This window comes from Pseudophryne corroboree, chromosome 5 (genome assembly GCF_028390025.1).
Source record: "Pseudophryne corroboree isolate aPseCor3 chromosome 5, aPseCor3.hap2, whole genome shotgun sequence".
NCBI classification, from domain to species: domain Eukaryota; kingdom Metazoa; phylum Chordata; class Amphibia; order Anura; family Myobatrachidae; genus Pseudophryne; species Pseudophryne corroboree.
Window position 1 is genome coordinate 19,174,279 of NC_086448.1, and position 19,250 is coordinate 19,193,528.

Consider the following 19,250-nt stretch of genomic DNA (forward strand, 5'->3'; position numbering starts at 1 on the left):
AGTGGATGAGGTGACAGCCAGGTACGGAGTGTGAGTGTACTCAGGAGTAATACGTTATGTTACCTGGAGGAAGTTGATGAGGCGACAGCCAGATACGGAGTGTGAGTGTACTCAGGAATAATACGTTATGTTACCTGGAGGAAGTGGATGAGGTGACAGCCAGGTACGGAGTGTGAGTGTACTCAGGAATAATACATTATGTTACCTGGAGGAAGTGGATGAAGTGACAGCCAGGTACGGAGTGTGAGTGTACTCAGGAGTAATACGTTCGGTTACCTGGAGGAAGTGGATGAGGTGACAGCCAGGTACGGAGTGTGAGTGTACTCAGGGATAATACATTATGTTACCTGGAGGAAGTGGATGAGGCGACAGCTAGATACGGAGTGTGAGTGTACTCAGGAATAATACGTAATGTTACCTGGAGGAAGTGGATGAGGTGACAGCCAGGTACGGAGTGTGAGTGTACTCAGGAATAATACGTAATGTTACCTGAAGGAAGTGGATGAGGTGACAGCCAGGTACGGAGTGTGCGTGTACTCAGGAACAATACGTAATGTTACCTGGAGGAAGTGGATGAGGTGACAGCCAGGTACGGAGTGTGAGTGTACTCAGGAGTAATACGTTATGTTACCTGGAGGAAGTGGATGAGGTGACATCCAGGTACGGAGTGTGAGTGTACTCAGGAATAATACATTATGTTACCTGGAGGAAGTGGATGAAATGACAGCCAGGTACGGAGTGTGAGTGTACTCAGGAGTAATACGTTCGGTTACCTGGAGGAAGTGGATGAGGTGACAGCCAGGTACGGAGTGTGAGTGTACTCAGGAGTAATACGTTATGTTACCTGGAGGAAGTGGATGAGGTGACAGCCAGGTACGGAGTGTGAGTGTACTCAGGAATAATACGTTATGTTACCTGGAGGAAGTGGATGAAGTGACAGCCAGGTACGGAGTGTGAGTGTACTCAGGAGTAATACGTTCGGTTACCTGGAGGAAGTGGATGAGGTGACAGCCAGGTACGGAGTGTGAGTGTACTCAGGAATAATACGTAATGTTACCTGGAGGAAGTGGATGAGGTGACAGCCAGGTACGGAGTGTGAGTGTACTCAGGAATAATACGTAATGTTACCTGGAGGAAGTGGATGAGGTGACAGCCAGGTACGGAGTGTGAGTGTACTCAGGGATAATACGTTATGTTACCTGGAGGAAGTGGATGAGGTGACAGCCAGGTACGGAGTGTGAGTGTACTCAGGGATAATACGTTATGTTACCTGGAGGAAGTGGATGAGGTGACAGCCAGGTACGGAGTGTGAGTGTACTCAGGGGTAATACGTTATGTTACCTGGAGGAAGTGGATGAGGTGACAGCCAGGTACGGAGTGTGAGTGTACTCAGGAATAATACGTAATGTTACCTGGAGGAAGCGGATGAGGTGACAGCCAGGTACGGAGTGTGAGTGTACTCAGGGGTAATACGTTATGTTACCTGGAGGAAGTGGATGAGGTGACAGCCAGGTACGGAGTGTGAGTGTACTCAGGGGTAATACGTTATGTTACCTGGAGGAAGTGGATGAGGTGACATCCAGGTACGGAGTGTGAGTGTACTCAGGAGTAATACGTTATGTTACCTGGAGGAAGTGGATGAGGTGACATCCAGGTACGGAGTGTGAGTGTACTCAGGAATAATACATTATGTTACCTGGAGGAAGCGGATGAGGTGACAGCCAGGTACGGAGTGTGAGTGTACTCAGGAGTAATACGTTATGTTACCTGGAGGAAGTGGATGAGGTGACAGCCAGGTACGGAGTGTGAGTGTACTCAGGAGTAATACGTTATGTTACCTGGAGGAAGTGGATGAGGTGACATCCAGGTACGGAGTGTGAGTGTACTCAGGAATAATACATTATGTTACCTGGAGGAAGCGGATGAGGTGACAGCCAGGTACGGAGTGTGAGTGTACTCAGGGGTAATACGTTATGTTACCTGGAGGAAGCGGATGAGGTGACAGCCAGGTACGGAGTGTGAGTGTACTCAGGAGTAATACGTTATGTTACCTGGAGGAAGTGGATGAGGTGATAGCCAGGTACGGAGTGTGAGTGTACTCAGGAGTAATACATTACATTACCTGTAGGAAGCGGATGAGGTAACACAGCACCATCTTATTCAGCTTAGGAAGGGAATGTACTACAGCAATGGCCGCCTCTGGATTCTCGTAGTGAGTGATGCACTGCTCGTAAAACTCATGGGGAATGAGAGGTTCCTCCAGCTCCCGATACCACAGCTTCAGTAACGATGCTGCAGGGAACACAATAAAACACAGGATTACAGGAGACCTGAAGATGTGGCCAAAGCCAGACTCATAGCGGATTCCAACAAGCTCGTACTGTACAGCGCTCATTATAGTTACTGTACAGCTCTCATTACAGTTACTGTACAGTCCTCATTTGTTACTATACAGTCCTCATTACAGTTACTGTACAGCCCTCATTACAGTTACCGCACAGCCCTCATTACAGTTACTGTACAGTTCTAGCTAGTTACTGTACAGTCCTCATTACAGTTACCGCACAGCCCTCATTACAGTTACTGTACAGTTTCTAGCTACAGTTACTGTACAGTCCTCATTACAGTTACTGTACAGTCCTCATTACAGTTACTGTACAGTCCTCATTACAGTTACTGCACAGCCCTCATTACAGTTACTGTACAGTTTCTAGCTACAGTTACTGTACAGTCCTCATTACAGTTACTGTACAGTCCTCATTACAGTTACTGTACAGTCCTCATTACAGTTACTGTACAGCCCTCATTACAGTTACTGTACAGTTCTAGCTAGTTACTGTACAGTCCTCATTACAGTTACTGTACAGTTTCTAGCTAGTTACTGTACAGTCCTCATTACAGTTACTGTACAGTCCTCATTACAGTTACTGCACAGCCCTCATTACAGTTACTGTACAGTTCTAGCTAGTTACTGTACAGTTCTCATTACAGTTACCGCACAGCCCTCATTACAGTTACTGTACAGTTCTAGCTAGTTACTGTACAGTTCTCATTACAGTTACCGCACAGCCCTCATTACAGTTACTGTACAGTTCTAGCTAGTTACTGTACAGTTCTCATTACAGTTACCGCACAGCCCTCATTACAGTTACTGTACAGTTCTAGCTAGTTACTGTACAGTCCTCATTACAGTTACTGTACAGTTTCTAGCTAGTTACTGTACAGTCCTCATTACAGTTACTGTACAGTCCTCATTACAGTTACTGCACAGCCCTCATTACAGTTACTGTACAGTTCTAGCTAGTTACTGTACAGTTCTCATTACAGTTACCGCACAGCCCTCATTACAGTTACTGTACAGTTCTAGCTAGTTACTGTACAGTCCTCATTACAGTTACTGTACAGTTCTAGCTAGTTACTGTACAGTCCTCATTACAGTTACTGTACAGTTTCTAGCTAGTTACTGTACAGTTCTCATTACAGTTACCGCACAGCCCTCATTACAGTTACTGTACAGTTTCTAGCTACAGTTACTGTACAGTCCTCACTACAGTTACTGCACAGCCCTCATTACAGTTAATGTACAGTCCTCATTACAGCTACTGTACAGTCATCATTACAGTTACTGTCCAGCCCTCATTAGTTACTGCACAGCCCTCATTACAGTTACTGTACAGTTTCTAGCTACAGTTACTGTAGAGTCCTCACTACAGTTACTGCACAGCCCTCATTAGTTAATGTACAGTCCTCATTACAGCTACTGTACAGTCATCATTACAGTTACTGCACAGTCCTCATTACAGTTACTGCACAGTCCTCATTACAGTTACTGTCCAGTCCTCATTACAGTTACTGCACAGTCCTCATTAGTTACTGTACAGCCCTCATTGGTTACTGTACAGCTCTCATTACAGTTAATGTACAGTTCTAGCTAAGGTTACTATACAGTTATGGTTAAAGTTACTATACAGTTCTAATTCCAGTTACTATACAGTTCTAGCTAAAGTTACTAAACAGTTATGGTTACAGTTCTAATTCCAGTTACTATACAGTTCTAGCTAAAGTTACTATACAGATACGGTTACAGTTCTAATTACAGTTACTATACAGTTCTAGCTAAAGTTACTATACAGTTCTTATTACAGCTACTGTACAGTTCTCATTACAGTTACTATACAGTTCTCATTACAGTTACTACACAGTTCTCATTACAGTTACTACACAGTTCTCATTACAGCTACTGTACAGTTCTCATTACAGTTACTGTACAGTCCTCATTACAGTTACTGTACAGTCCTCATTACAGTTACTGTACAGCCCTCATTACAGTTACTGTACAGTTCTAGCTAGTTACTGTACAGTCCTCATTACAGTTACTGTACAGTTTCTAGCTAGTTACTGTACAGTCCTCATTACAGTTACTGTACAGTCCTCATTACAGTTACTGCACAGCCCTCATTACAGTTACTGTACAGTTCTAGCTAGTTACTGTACAGTTCTCATTACAGTTACCGCACAGCCCTCATTACAGTTACTGTACAGTTCTAGCTAGTTACTGTACAGTTCTCATTACAGTTACCGCACAGCCCTCATTACAGTTACTGTACAGTTCTAGCTAGTTACTGTACAGTTCTCATTACAGTTACCGCACAGCCCTCATTACAGTTACTGTACAGTTCTAGCTAGTTACTGTACAGTCCTCATTACAGTTACTGTACAGTTTCTAGCTAGTTACTGTACACTCCTCATTACAGTTACTGTACAGTCCTCATTACAGTTACTGCACAGCCCTCATTACAGTTACTGTACAGTTCTAGCTAGTTACTGTACAGTTCTCATTACAGTTACCGCACAGCCCTCATTACAGTTACTGTACAGTTCTAGCTAGTTACTGTACAGTCCTCATTACAGTTACTGTACAGTTCTAGCTAGTTACTGTACAGTCCTCATTACAGTTACTGTACAGTTTCTAGCTAGTTACTGTACAGTTCTCATTACAGTTACCGCACAGCCCTCATTACAGTTACTGTACAGTTTCTAGCTACAGTTACTGTACAGTCCTCACTACAGTTACTGCACAGCCCTCATTACAGTTAATGTACAGTCCTCATTACAGCTACTGTACAGTCATCATTACAGTTACTGTCCAGCCCTCATTAGTTACTGCACAGCCCTCATTACAGTTACTGTACAGTTTCTAGCTACAGTTACTGTAGAGTCCTCACTACAGTTACTGCACAGCCCTCATTAGTTAATGTACAGTCCTCATTACAGCTACTGTACAGTCATCATTACAGTTACTGCACAGTCCTCATTACAGTTACTGCACAGTCCTCATTACAGTTACTGTCCAGTCCTCATTACAGTTACTGCACAGTCCTCATTAGTTACTGTACAGCCCTCATTGGTTACTGTACAGCTCTCATTACAGTTACTATACAGTTCTCATTACAGTTACTATACAGTTCTCATTACAGTTACTATACAGTTCTCATTACAGTTACTATACAGTCCTCATTACAGTTACTATACAGTCCTCATTACAGTTACTATACAGTTCTCATTACAGTTACTATACAGTTCTCATTACAGTTACTATACAGTCCTCATTACAGTTACTATACAGTTCTCATTACAGTTACTATACAGTTCTCATTACAGTTACTATACAGTTCTAGCTAAAGTTACTATACAGTTCTCATTACAGTTACTATACAGTTCTCATTACAGTTACTATACAGTTCTTATTACAGCTACTGTACAGTTCTCATTACAGTTACTATACAGTTCTCATTACAGTTACTATACAGTTCTCATTACAGCTACTGTACAGTTCTCATTACCGTTACTATACAGTTCTCATTACAGCTACTGTACAGTTCTCATTACAGTTACTATACAGTCCTCATTACAGTTACTGTACAGTTCTCATTACAGTTACTATACAGTTCTCATTACAGCTACTGTACAGTTCTCATTACAGTTACTATACAGTTCTCATTACAGTTACTATACAGTTCTCATTACAGTTACTATACAGTTCTCATTACAGTTACTATACAGTTCTCATTACAGTTACTATACAGTTCTCATTACAGTTACTATACAGTTCTCATTACAGTTACTATACAGTTCTCATTACAGTTACTATACAGTTCTCATTACAGCTACTGTACAGTTCTCATTACAGTTACTATACAGTTCTAGCTAAAGTTACTATACAGTTCTTATTACAGCTACTGTACAGTTCTCATTACAGCTACTATACAGTTCTCATTACAGTTACTACACAGTTCTTATTACAGCTACTGTACAGTTCTCATTACAGTTACTATACAGTTCTCATTACAGTTACTATACAGTTCTAGCTACAGTTACTATACAGTTATGGTTACAGTTACTATACAGTTCTATGTACAGTTATGACACAGTTATGGTTATAGCCAGAGCCGGCCATAGGCATAGGCAAACTAGGCAATTGCCTAAGGCATTTGATATGTCTATGGGCATCAGCAGCTTCTGCTGATTAAAATGATATGTGGCATGCCTATATTCTGTGTGTAGCATTTCATATGCAGATACAGCCACAGTCTCACACAGTATATAGGCATGCTGCATATCATTTTATTCAGAAGAAGCTCCTAGCCACATAGCAATGCAAATAAGATGCATTTTGATTAAAGCAGAGGCAGAGGTCACAGAGTTAGTGGTGGTGTTAGTGTTGTGTGCATGTAAGTAGGTTGGTTGTGCAGTAGTGTTCAGAATGTGTTTCATGTAAAAATGCATTAATAATGTGCAACATATGTGTAGGGGGCACTATGTGTGTCATTATGTGTATAAGGGCATTAATAATGTGCGGCATATGTGTAAGGGACATTACTTTTAAAAGGGCATTAATAAAGGTTGTCATAATGTGAAAGGCGCATTATGTTTATAAGGACATTAATAATGTGTCTCATATGTGTAAGGGGCACTACTGTGTGGCATTATGTGTATAAGGTGCTCTATTATGTGGCGTTGCGTATAGAAAAAGCACTACTGTGTCGTCTAATGTGAATAAAGAGCTATAGGGTGTGGTGTAATGTGAATAAGGAGCAATTCAATGTGATGTAATGTGAATAAGGGGCTCTACTGTGCAGAGTAACGTTTACAAGGTAAAGTGATACTACTGTGGGATGTAATGTGAATTATGGACACTATCGCATGATCAAATGTGAATAAAGTTGGAGTACTGTGTGGCGTAATTGGCATTGGGGTTACTATTGTGTGGCCATGCCCCTTGCCAGCAAAAACACCCCCCTTTTTAGGCTGTGCGCCAAATGTGCGAACTGTTCCTATTTAAAATATAGGGGGTATAAACCCCAAAATAAGGACTGCTATGGATGAGGGGTCATGGTGCTGGGAAAGAGGTGCGAGGTCAGAGGCGGAACCAGCGGTGGTGCTAGGGGGCACCAGCCAAAATCTTGCCTAGGGCATCATATTGGCTAGGGCCGGCTCTGGTTACAGCTACTATACAGTTCTAGCAACAGTTTTTATACAGCTACGGTTACGATACAGTTCCAGCTATAGTTACAGCTACCATACAGTTCTAGCTATAGTTACTATACAGTTATGGTTACAGCTACTATACAGTTCTAGCAACAGGTACTATACAGTTACTATTCAGTTCTAGCTACTATACAATTATAGGTGTTTGTACCAAGCCTTGGTAAGTGATAAAATATCAGCTCGAACTGCTAAGTTACAGTCTGTGTTTAAAATATAACAGTTAGGAGCTGGTTGGCTGGTACTTTATTTCCGGCCACTTTACCTCTCTCCAAGGCTTAGTACATAGACCCCTATAACTGTATAGTAACTGTAACCATAAGGGTACAGTTATTTCTTCTGCCTCTCTTACTATGTGGTGCTAAAACAGACGACTCTGTATCACCAGCCACTAATAAGAATGGGTAAGAAGACAATAGCAAACATGGCTAGCAGACACTCACCAATATAATGTGTGTGTTGGGATACGGTTAATTTACCGGCTGTCGGGATCCCGTCAGAAGCCTGGTATTTCCACTTTATGTATAAACACTGGTGAATATTATATGAACAATGAGCGCTGATGTCATTGCTTAAAATATGTGAGCTCTGATGTCATCACTTCAGTAGTCATTAGGCACAAGTGTGCAGTAGAAGGAATAGTAATATTGTACTATAATATAATGTAAACCATTATAAGTCACCGTGGGATCCTCATGATTTTATTTGGTCACAGAACTCAGTGACCTGTAATAACGATATAACTTACAGTATCCTACACATAAATAACGGCGGCCAGCACATGCCGTCACTGGGGGAAGCCTGTGGTACACCACCCCCAGGGTCAGACCATGCCTTGTGTACAGTTGTTATGTTCTGTCAATTTCAAAATGTTTGCATTAATGATGTCAACATTTTAACTATTCCGACATCATCAATACGGACACGTTAAATGGCGACATAGTGACTGCATACCATTATAAGTACTACACTCTCATTAGGAGCGCCCCTTTATCACTCCACAACCAGATCCTCCTCCTAAATCCTCTCACTCCAGCCTCATTGCTGATGAGATCAGAGCGGCTATGGGTGAGGGCACAGAATAAGATGCCCTGATATACCCTGTCCCCCACGCTGATCCCAGGGGTGGCACTTGATATACCGGCGTCGGAATCCTGATCGCCGGTATACCGACAAATATTCTCCCTCTTGGGGTGCCCCTACCCTGGAAGGAAAATAAATAAATAGTGTGGCACGCGTAGTGCGCCTCTGTGCCCACAGCGTGGCGAGAACAGCGAGCCCGCAAGGGGCTCTTTTTTGCGCTCGCCATGCTGCCGGCATTTCCGGTGGTCGGGATCCGGGCGCCGGCTAAACATACTACACCCCATCCCAGTATGTACCCATATGTGCCATAGAGGAACAGCCCTTTCCTGCAGCCAAAGATCTGTTCTCAAGTAATTTTAGGGTAAAGAAAGAAACAGAAAATGATTGTGCTATTCTTTAGCAATCGTTCACCCGAAACCTGATCCCTCGTTACCCGGACACACCTGAAAAATGGGGAATAATTATAAAATACACTGAAGCCTCATTAATAAGGGTGCAGTAAATAGAAGGAAATAAAAGTGATTACAGGAAAAGGTGCACCAGCGCGTGGCAGGTCCCTGAGACTCAATTTAATGAGAAACCCACAATTCAATTATACTCTGAACAGGCCGCAGACAACAGCCCCTAGCTGCTAGGAGGGAACCCTGAACTCCATCCTCACTACCGCCATCTGCTGCGTTACACCATCTCCTCTAAGTGACATTTATTCCTGGCATCTGTATGTAGACGGCGTCCAGCCTCTAATTAAGAGCCATGTGCAGAACAACAAAACGCTGTCCTCAATGTCACAGAACTGTCACCCAGAGTGCGGACGGCAATGGCCTTTCTGGAGAATGGGACATACAATGCTAGGACTGCACATAGGAGAATCGTTTCATTAAATGGCCGGTGTATCAAGCAGCATAAACAGTTTCCCCTCGCAGCTAATCAGCTGCTACCTATCATTTTATAGATGTACTTATTAACTCACATCTGATTGGTTGCTATGGGTAACTTCTCCACTCTTTTCACTGCTTTCTACATCAGCCCCACAGCTTGCCAATAATCGCACAAACACACAGAGAAAGCAGCGCGGGATCATGGTTACAGGAACCACAGTATTTATACCGGAAATGGCGGCGTTATCAAAGGGACGATATTTCCAGGAGGCTTAGGGTTTGCGTAATGTTACCGTTAGGGATAAGATTGCTGTTAGTGCAAGGGTTAGTGACAGAGTCGGCAGAAAAACAGTATGCTGACACGCTAATATAAAATAATTGCAATTAACATATAAGAATTAAATAAATAAAAACAAAGAATACTAAAAGCATAAAAGAATTGTTTATGTTTACAAAAAATCCCTAATTGCTGTAATTTATCCATCGCTGCGGAAGCTGCGTGATGCCGCCCCAGAGAGGTGACAGCCGGGCCACTCTCTACAGCTGTATGTAGAGGGACTGAGAGCCCAGATTTGGCTTCCATTCCATTCAGTAAAACCAACAGCAGTATAGAACGATTATTTTGAAAAAAAATCTAAAACTTAATTAAAAACCTTTACATAATTTTTTTTTTTTTTTTATATTCTTCACCCCATCTCCCAAGTTACAGCAGCTGTCAGTATGTTTTTGTCACCCTAATATAAATATACTGCAAGCATGCAATGATGAGTTATATACAGTGATGACCACTAGGGGGCGAAGCATGACCGTTCTATCACATCTCTAACCTCCAACAATGTGCTCTCAGGCGAACCTGAAATCCTGCCGTCAGCTATTTTGTATTTTATTTCTAATCCACTTCCACAAACTGTTGAAGCAAGTTTTATTCTGTTAAATCCTAGTACAAATACATTTTAAAATGTAATATTTTCTTAAGAGTTCAGCAGGTAAAATTGTTACTCATACAATGTACTGTGTGTGTCTCATATCACTATTGTTGGACATTACACTATAGTAATTGCCAGGGAGCAGCCTTGGTTTAGACCGGCGAGTGTTCATGTCACTACGCCTTCTGGTCCATGTTTCCAGCAGACAACACAAGGAGCGGAAGAATCCCATCAATATACTGCAGGGATCAACCTGTCCACTATAGGCATAGACACTACACAGCCAGAAGTACTGGGAACATGCCGTCTCTTACACTCTGGTCTCCTCTTCTGTGACATTCCAGACCATTCCGCCAGGGCTTCAGGGCACTACAGGAGAGCGGCCGTATTCTGGTGCACCTTCACCAGTCTAGGTGTCCCATCCTCCCACATATATTATACCCCTTTCACACTGTCCGAGCCGGGTCACACCCGCGAATGTGTTTCTGGGCGCATCCCGGGACACAACCCGGGAATGACCCCTTTCACACTGCACTTAAACCTGGGATCGCCCCGTTTACACCGTTCCCGGGAAATCCCTGCAAATACATATGTAAGTCATTAGAAATGGACATTTTTCTTGCTCATATGCTTCAAGAACGGCTGTTTCAGAGTCTTCATTTTATTAACAACTTGCTGTTGTGTCCGGATAACTCCTCTGTGCAATGTTCTTATAAACCATAGCATGCTGCACTGTGCCTGGTATTTTTATTTCCTCCTCTCCCTTATGCTGAGCAGCTCTCTGATCTCCTGATCAGTCCAGGTCTCCATATTGCCTGTCTGCTCCCGTTTCCAGGGCTTCTCCTCCGCTTTCCCGGGCTCTGGATGATGACATCATCTTTTCTGAGCCCAAGAAAGCTCCAATCAGAGGCCTTTTAACAGTCCCGTGTACTGAATACCAGGTAGGGCCCATTCACACTACACTGCATCCTGGGACGATCCTGGATTCAACCCTGGTCGACACCTGGGATGAAATGCCGGGACGCTCCACCCGGGATATTCTTTCAGGACCCTTTCACACTGAGCAAATTCCTGGGTTGAGGCGCGTTCATGTGCAATAACCCGGGAAATATATGGCAGTGTGAAAGGGGTATTAATGATTGAGTGTAAAGGAGGTGACACATCTCTACTGCTATGCAGGAAGTACAGCACTGGCCAGGCATACTGTGATAATTACCGCCTCATCTCCGCCTATCCGTATCTTTACTGCATGTGTATGTGCCTAGTGACCTATTACTATATTCCTACCTTACCAGTACCACATAAACTTCTTAAGGATTGCAAGTCTCCTGTAACTTAGAACTTGTATGAAAAGTACCTTGCAACACCATCAATCATCGATTCATCGCTGTAACACTACCTGGCGCTGATACATCGCTGTAACACTACCTAGCGCTGATACATCGATGTAACACTACCTAGCGCTGATACATCACTGTAACACTACCTGGCGCTGATACATCGCTGTAACACTACCTAGCGCTGATACATCACTGTAACATAGCGCTGATACATGGCTGTAACACTACCTAGTGCTGATACATCACTGTCACACTACCTAGTGCTGATACATCGTTGTAACACTACCTAGTGCTGATACATGGCTGTAACACTACCTAGTGCTGATACATCACTGTAACACTACCTAGCGCTGATACATCACTGTAACATAGCGCTGATACATGGCTGTAACACTACCTAGTGCTGATACATGGCTGTAACACTACCTAGTGCTGATACATGGCTGTAACACTACCTAGTGCTGATACATCACTGTAACACTACCTAGCGCTGATACATGGCTGTAACACTACCTAGTGCTGATACATCACTGTCACACTACCTAGTGCTGATACATCGTTGTAACACTACCTAGTGCTGATACATGGCTGTAACACTACCTAGTGCTGATACATCACTGTAACACTACCTAGCGCTGATACATGGCTGTAACACTACCTAGTGCTGATACATCGCTGTAACACTACCTAGCGCTGATACATGGCTGTAACACTACCTAGTGCTGATACATCGCTGTAACACTACCTAGCGCTGATACATGGCTGTAACACTACCTAGCGCTGATACATCACTGTAACACTACCTGGCGCTGATACATCGCTGTAACACTACCTAGCGCTGATACATCACTGTAACATAGCGCTGATACATGGCTGTAACACTACCTAGTGCTGATACATCACTGTCACACTACTTAGTGCTGATACATCGTTGTAACACTACCTAGTGCTGATACATGGCTGTAACACTACCTAGTGCTGATACATCACTGTAACACTACCTAGCGCTGATACATGGCTGTAACACTACCTAGTGCTGATACATCGCTGTAACACTACCTAGCGCTGATACATGGCTGTAACACTACCTAGTGCTGATACATCGCTGTAACACTACCTAGCGCTGATACATGGCTGTAACACTACCTAGTGCAGATACATCACTGTAACACTACCTAGCGCTGATACATCACTGTAACACTATCTAGTGCTGATACATGGCTGTAACACTACCTAGTGCAGACACATCACTGTAACACTACCTAGCGCTGATACATCACTGTAACACTACCTGGCACTGATACATCGCTGTAACACTAGCTAGCGCTGATACATGGTGGTAACACTACCTAGTGCTGATACATGGCTGTAACACTACCTAGCGCTGATACATTGCTGTAACACTACCTAGTGCAGATACATCGCTGTAAACTACCTAGTGCAGATACATCGCTGTAACACTACCTAGTGCAGATACATCACTGTAACACTACCTAGCGCTGATACATCACTGTAACACTACCTAGTGCTGATACATGGCTGTAACACTACCTAGCGCTGATACATGGCTGTAACACTACCTAGCGCTGATACATGGCTGTAACACTACCTAGTGCTGATACATGGCTGTAACACTACCTAGTGCTGATACATGGCTGTAACACTACCTAGCGCTGATACATGGCTGTAACACTACCTAGTGCTGATACATCGTTGTAACACTACCTGGCGCTGATACATCGCTGTAACACTACCTAGTGCTGATACATGGCTGTAACACTACCTAGCACTGATACATGGCTGTAACACTACCTAGTGCTGATACATCGCTGTAACACTTCCTAGCGCTGATACATCACTGTAACACTACCTAGCGCTGATACATCGCTGTAACACTACCTAGTGCTGATACATGGCTGTAACACTACCTAGCGCTGATACATGGCTGTAACACTACCTAGTGCAGATACATGGCTGTAACACTACCTAGCGCTGATACATGGCTGTAACACTACCTAGTGCTGATACATGGCTGTAACACTACCTAGTGCTGATACATCGTTGTAACACTACCTGGCGCTGATACATCGCTGTAACACTACCTAGTGCTGATACATGGCTGTAACACTACCTAGCACTGATACATGGCTGTAACACTACCTAGTGCTGATACATCGCTGTAACACTTCCTAGCGCTGATACATCACTGTAACACTACCTAGCGCTGATACATCGCTGTAACACTACCTAGTGCAGATACATCACTGTAACATAGCGCTGATACATCACTGTAACACTACCTAGTGCAGATACATCACTGTAACATAGCGCTGATACATCGCTGTAACACTACCTAGTGCAGATACATCACTGTAACATAGCGCTGATACATCGCTGTAACACTACCTAGTGCAGACACATCACTGTAACACTACCTAGCGCTGATACATCACTGTAACACTACCTGGCGCTGATACATCACTGTAACACTACCTAGCGCTGATACATCGCTGTAACACTACCTAGTGCAGATACATCACTGTAACATAGCGCTGATACATCACTGTAACACTACCTAGCGCTGATACATCGCTGTAACACTACCTAGTGCAGACACATCACTGTAACACTACCTAGCGCTGATACATCACTGTAACACTACCTGGCGCTGATACATCGCTGTAACACTACCTAGCGCTGATACATGGCTGTGACACTACCTAGTGCAGATACATCGCTGTAAACTACCTAGTGCAGATACATCGCTGTAACACTACCTAGTGCAGATACATCACTGTAACACTACCTAGCGCTGATACATGGCTGTAACACTACCTAGTGCAGATACATCGCTGTAAACTACCTAGTGCAGATACATCGCTGTAACACTACCTAGCGCTGATACATGGCTGTAACACTACCTAGTGCTGATACATCGCTGTAACACTACCTAGCGCTGATACATGGCTGTAACACTACCTAGTGCTGATACATCGCTGTAACACTACCTAGCGCTGATACATGGCTGTAACACTACCTAGTGCAGATACATGGCTGTAACACTACCTAGTGCAGATACATGGCTGTAACACTACCTAGTGCAGATACATGGCTGTAACACTTCCTAGTGCTGATACATCACTGTAACGCTACCTAGTGCTGATACATGGCTGTAACACTACCTAGCACTGATACATGGCTGTAACACTACCTAGTGCTGATACATCGTTGTAACACTACCTGGCGCTGATACATCGCTGTAACAATACCTAGTGCTGATACATCACTGTAACACTACCTAGCGCTGATACATCGCTGTAACACTTCCTAGTGCTGATACATCACTGTAACACTACCTAGCGCTGATACATCGCTGTAACACTACCTAGCGCTGATACATCACTAACACTACCTAGCGCTGATACATCGCTGTAACACTACCTAGCACTGATACATCACTGTAACATAGCGCTGATACATGGCTGTAACACTACCTAGTGCTGATACATCACTGTAACATAGCGCTGATACATGGCTGTAACACTACCTAGTGCTGATACATCACTGTAACATAGCGCTGATACATTGCTGTAACACTACCTAGTGCAGATACATCGCTGTAACACTACCTAGTGCAGATACATCGCTGTAACACTACCTAGCGCTGATACATCACTGTAACACTACCTAGCGCTGATACATCGCTGTAACACTACCTAGTGCAGATACATCGCTGTAACACTACCTAGTGCAGATACATCGCTGTAACACTACCTAGTGCAGATACATCGCTGTAACACTACCTAGTGCAGATACATCACTGTAACACTACCTAGTGCAGATACATCACTGTAACACTACCTAGCGCTGATACATGGCTGTAACACTACCTAGCGCTGATACATCACTGTAACGCTACCTAGTGCTGATACATGGCTGTAACAATACCTAGTGCTGATACATGGCTGTAACACTACCTAGTGCTGATACATCGCTGTAACACTACATAGCGCTGATACATGGCTGTAACACTACCTAGCGCTGATACATGGCTGTAACACTACCTAGCGCTGATACATGGCTGTAACACTACCTAGTGCTGATACATCACTGTAACACTACCTAGTGCAGATACATCACTGTAACACTACCTAGCGCTGACACATGGCTGTAACACTACCTAGTGCTGATACATGGCTGTAACACTACCTAGCGCTGATACATGGCTGTAACACTACTACCTAGCGCTGATACATGGCTGTAACACTACCTAGTGCTGATACATCGCTGTAACACTACATAGCGCTGATACATCACTGTAACATAGCGCTGATACATGGCTGTAACACTACCTAGTGCTGATACATCGCTGTAACACTACTTAGCGCTGATACATCACTGTAACATAGCGCTGATACATGGCTGTAACACTACCTAGCGCTGATACATCACTGTAACTACCTAGTGCTGATACATCACTGTAACTACCTAGTGCTGATACATCACTGTAACACTACCTAGTAATGATACATCACTGTAACACTAATCAGTGCTGTAACATTGCTGTAACACTACCTAGTGCTGATACATCACTGTAACACTACCTAGTGCTGATACATGGCTGTAACACTACCTAGCGCTGATACATGGCTGTAACACTACCTAGCGCTGATACATCACTGTAACACTACCTGGTGCTGATACATCACTGTAACACTACCTAGTGCTGATACATCGCTGTAACACTACCTAGCGCTGATACATCACTGTAACACTACCTAGCGCTGATACATCACTGTAACACTACCTAGCGCTGATACATCACTGTAACACTACCTAGTGCTGACACATGGCTGTAACACTACCTAGCGCTGATACATCACTGTAACTACCTAGTGCTGATACATCGCTGTAACACTACCTGGTGCTGATACATCACTGTAACACTACCTAGCGCTGATACATCACTGTAACACTACCTAGCGCTGACACATCACTGTAACACTACCTAGCGCTGATACCTCACTGTAACACTACCTAGTGCAGATACATCACTGTAACACTACCTAGCGCTGATACCTCACTGTAACACTACCTGGTGCTGATACATCACTGTAACACTACCTAGCGCTGATACCTCACTGTAACACTACCTGGTGCTGATACATCACTGTAACACTACCTAGCGCTGATACCTCACTGTAACACTACCTGGTGCTGATACATCACTGTAACACTACCTAGCGCTGATACCTCACTGTAACACTACCTAGCGCTGATACATCACTGTAACACTACCTAGCGCTGACACATCACTGTAACACTACCTAGCGCTGATACCTCACTGTAACACTACCTAGCGCTGACACATCACTGTAACACTACCTAGCGCTGATACCTCACTGTAACACTACCTAGTGCTGATACCTCACTGTAACACTACCTGGTGCTGATACATCACTGTAACACTACCTAGCGCTGATACCTCACTGTAACACTACCTGGTGCTGATACATCACTGTAACACTACCTAGTGCTGATACATCACTGTAACACTACCTAGTGCTGATACATCACAATGACACTAATCAGTGCTGTAACAAGCCCATTACTAATCACATTTCTTGCGCCAATATGCACCGGGTTTAGCCATATAAAATAGCTAAACCCATCTAAAGTACTGGGCGCACAAATCCACTTGTCACCTCCTGCGCATAGGAGCAGAAATGAGGGGCGCCTGTGGCATCCATGGTCCGGCGGGTGCCCATTACTTATCGGCGCACAAAAAAACAATTGTCTGTCTGTTATTACCTTGTTTCCTGTATTACTGCTTATTTCCCAACTGGAAAGCACAACGGCATATGGTGGCGCTATATAAGTGACATAAAAGGTTTCTGTAGTCCGTTGTCTCTGAATATTCAGATTTCTCAGACTCGGCACTCCTGCTGAATTACTGTCCCTGAGAGGCCGTTACCTATCCAGGCATACAATTACCCGGAATCCAGACAGAACGGATCATCTGAACATTACCTGGGTAATAAAGGACGTAATGAAAGAGCCCGTGGGTGTTAATTTCCTCAGTTATCCTATCTAGGAAGAGCCAGCTTAATCCAAATGGTTTAATTCCATATATTAAATGTATCTAATTCAGAGCTCACCCTCACTTATCACACATAAGTACACGAGCGTAACATTCCACATTGGAAGACAAAGAACGAGCCTCTTCTAATTCCAGCAATAACAATTCTATGTGGCATTAATCTCCCCGCATCACGCCGCCTGGCTCCGCTACAGAGAGACTGGCATGGGACAAGGCAGGGATTACTTCCATTAGCCGCGTAACTGAATAAATCAGCATAATACGTATCCTCCAGCTGTAGATAAATATTATATCATTCGCCCACCTAGGTTGGATTTTCTCAGGCCCAACATTATATTATCACAGTGACACGAGCGGTGTCAGAATCTGACGGGAATAATCCTGTAGCGGCCATAAACATAAAGACATCCTTATCACGATGCAGTGTGGCTCCGTATTAGGGTAGGCTATAATAAGCGACATGCCATTCTCATGCAGTATACACCCAGCCTGTAATAACAGACACATACCCGCTACACACAGTGCGATTATTATAATCTGGAGTCATTGAACAATGATGTGAACTACATACAGAAAACTCTACATTTATTCCTGGACAAGTCACTGAAAGGTGATTTCCACTTTACAGAAACTTCTAATAAATCCCATTGTTCCCTATAATAATACATTCTCGTGGTAATGCGCACCGCGGCTTTACCAGACAGGTCTGATGCAGCAGTTCTAAGAAACAAAAGCTGGCTGCTGATTGGAGGAGGCTCATGTTCAGACCTGACACTTTGTTAATGAGCAGAGCTTTGGGGTTATAAATTAAAAGTTCAATTTAACGTTATACTTTTTAGTGTGTGTGTATTGTGTGTGTACTGTATATACACCTATATTGTGCAGTGCAGTATAATCGGCACTTATCCTATTGAGAATAATGCTGCATCTCTGCATCTCTCTGGTGTGTATAAGGAATAAAACAAGCTGGAACTGGACAGTATTTTTGCTGCGTTAGCTATGTCAGAGATTTACGGTTGACGCACATCTCCAATGGTGTGAAATCTGCGCATGCGTCGCACTGTGCATTGCAGATCTCGTTCTGTGAGATTGCCCGCAGTGCCCTGGCCGCTGAAGCCCGACTGACAGGCTGCAGCCTTTTGGAGGAAGCGACAGGCAGCACTGGAGAAATAGGAGTGTGTTGGCCCCGTTGTCTGGGTGTGCTGAATTCCAGTGGCTCGGTCCTTGTATGGAGCTCAATGGCTTCCGTAGCATGAATTCTCCGGTCACACTGAGATATCTGAGGCCTACTCTGAGGACCGATGGTCAAGCAGAGGATCCAATGCTGCGTTATCGGACGCAAAAGGAGATGAGGGATGCGGCAGCAGGTGTGTACTTA

General features: G+C 43.7%; 1 protein-coding gene across 4 annotated transcripts in view; it reads right to left on the bottom strand.

The window, feature by feature from the left end:
* ARHGAP39 (Rho GTPase activating protein 39) overlaps positions 1 to 19,250 on the bottom strand; it is a 549,832-nt gene that overhangs the window by 169,504 nt on the left and 361,078 nt on the right. For 2 of the 4 annotated variants that reach the window (XM_063921119.1, XM_063921118.1), the window contains exon 8: positions 2,123 to 2,292. The exons of the other annotated variants lie outside the window; for them this stretch is intronic. In XM_063921119.1, the coding sequence (XP_063777189.1) occupies positions 2,123 to 2,292 (170 nt within the window). The remainder of the gene's footprint in view (positions 1 to 2,122; positions 2,293 to 19,250) is intronic. 4 annotated transcript variants of the gene reach the window in all.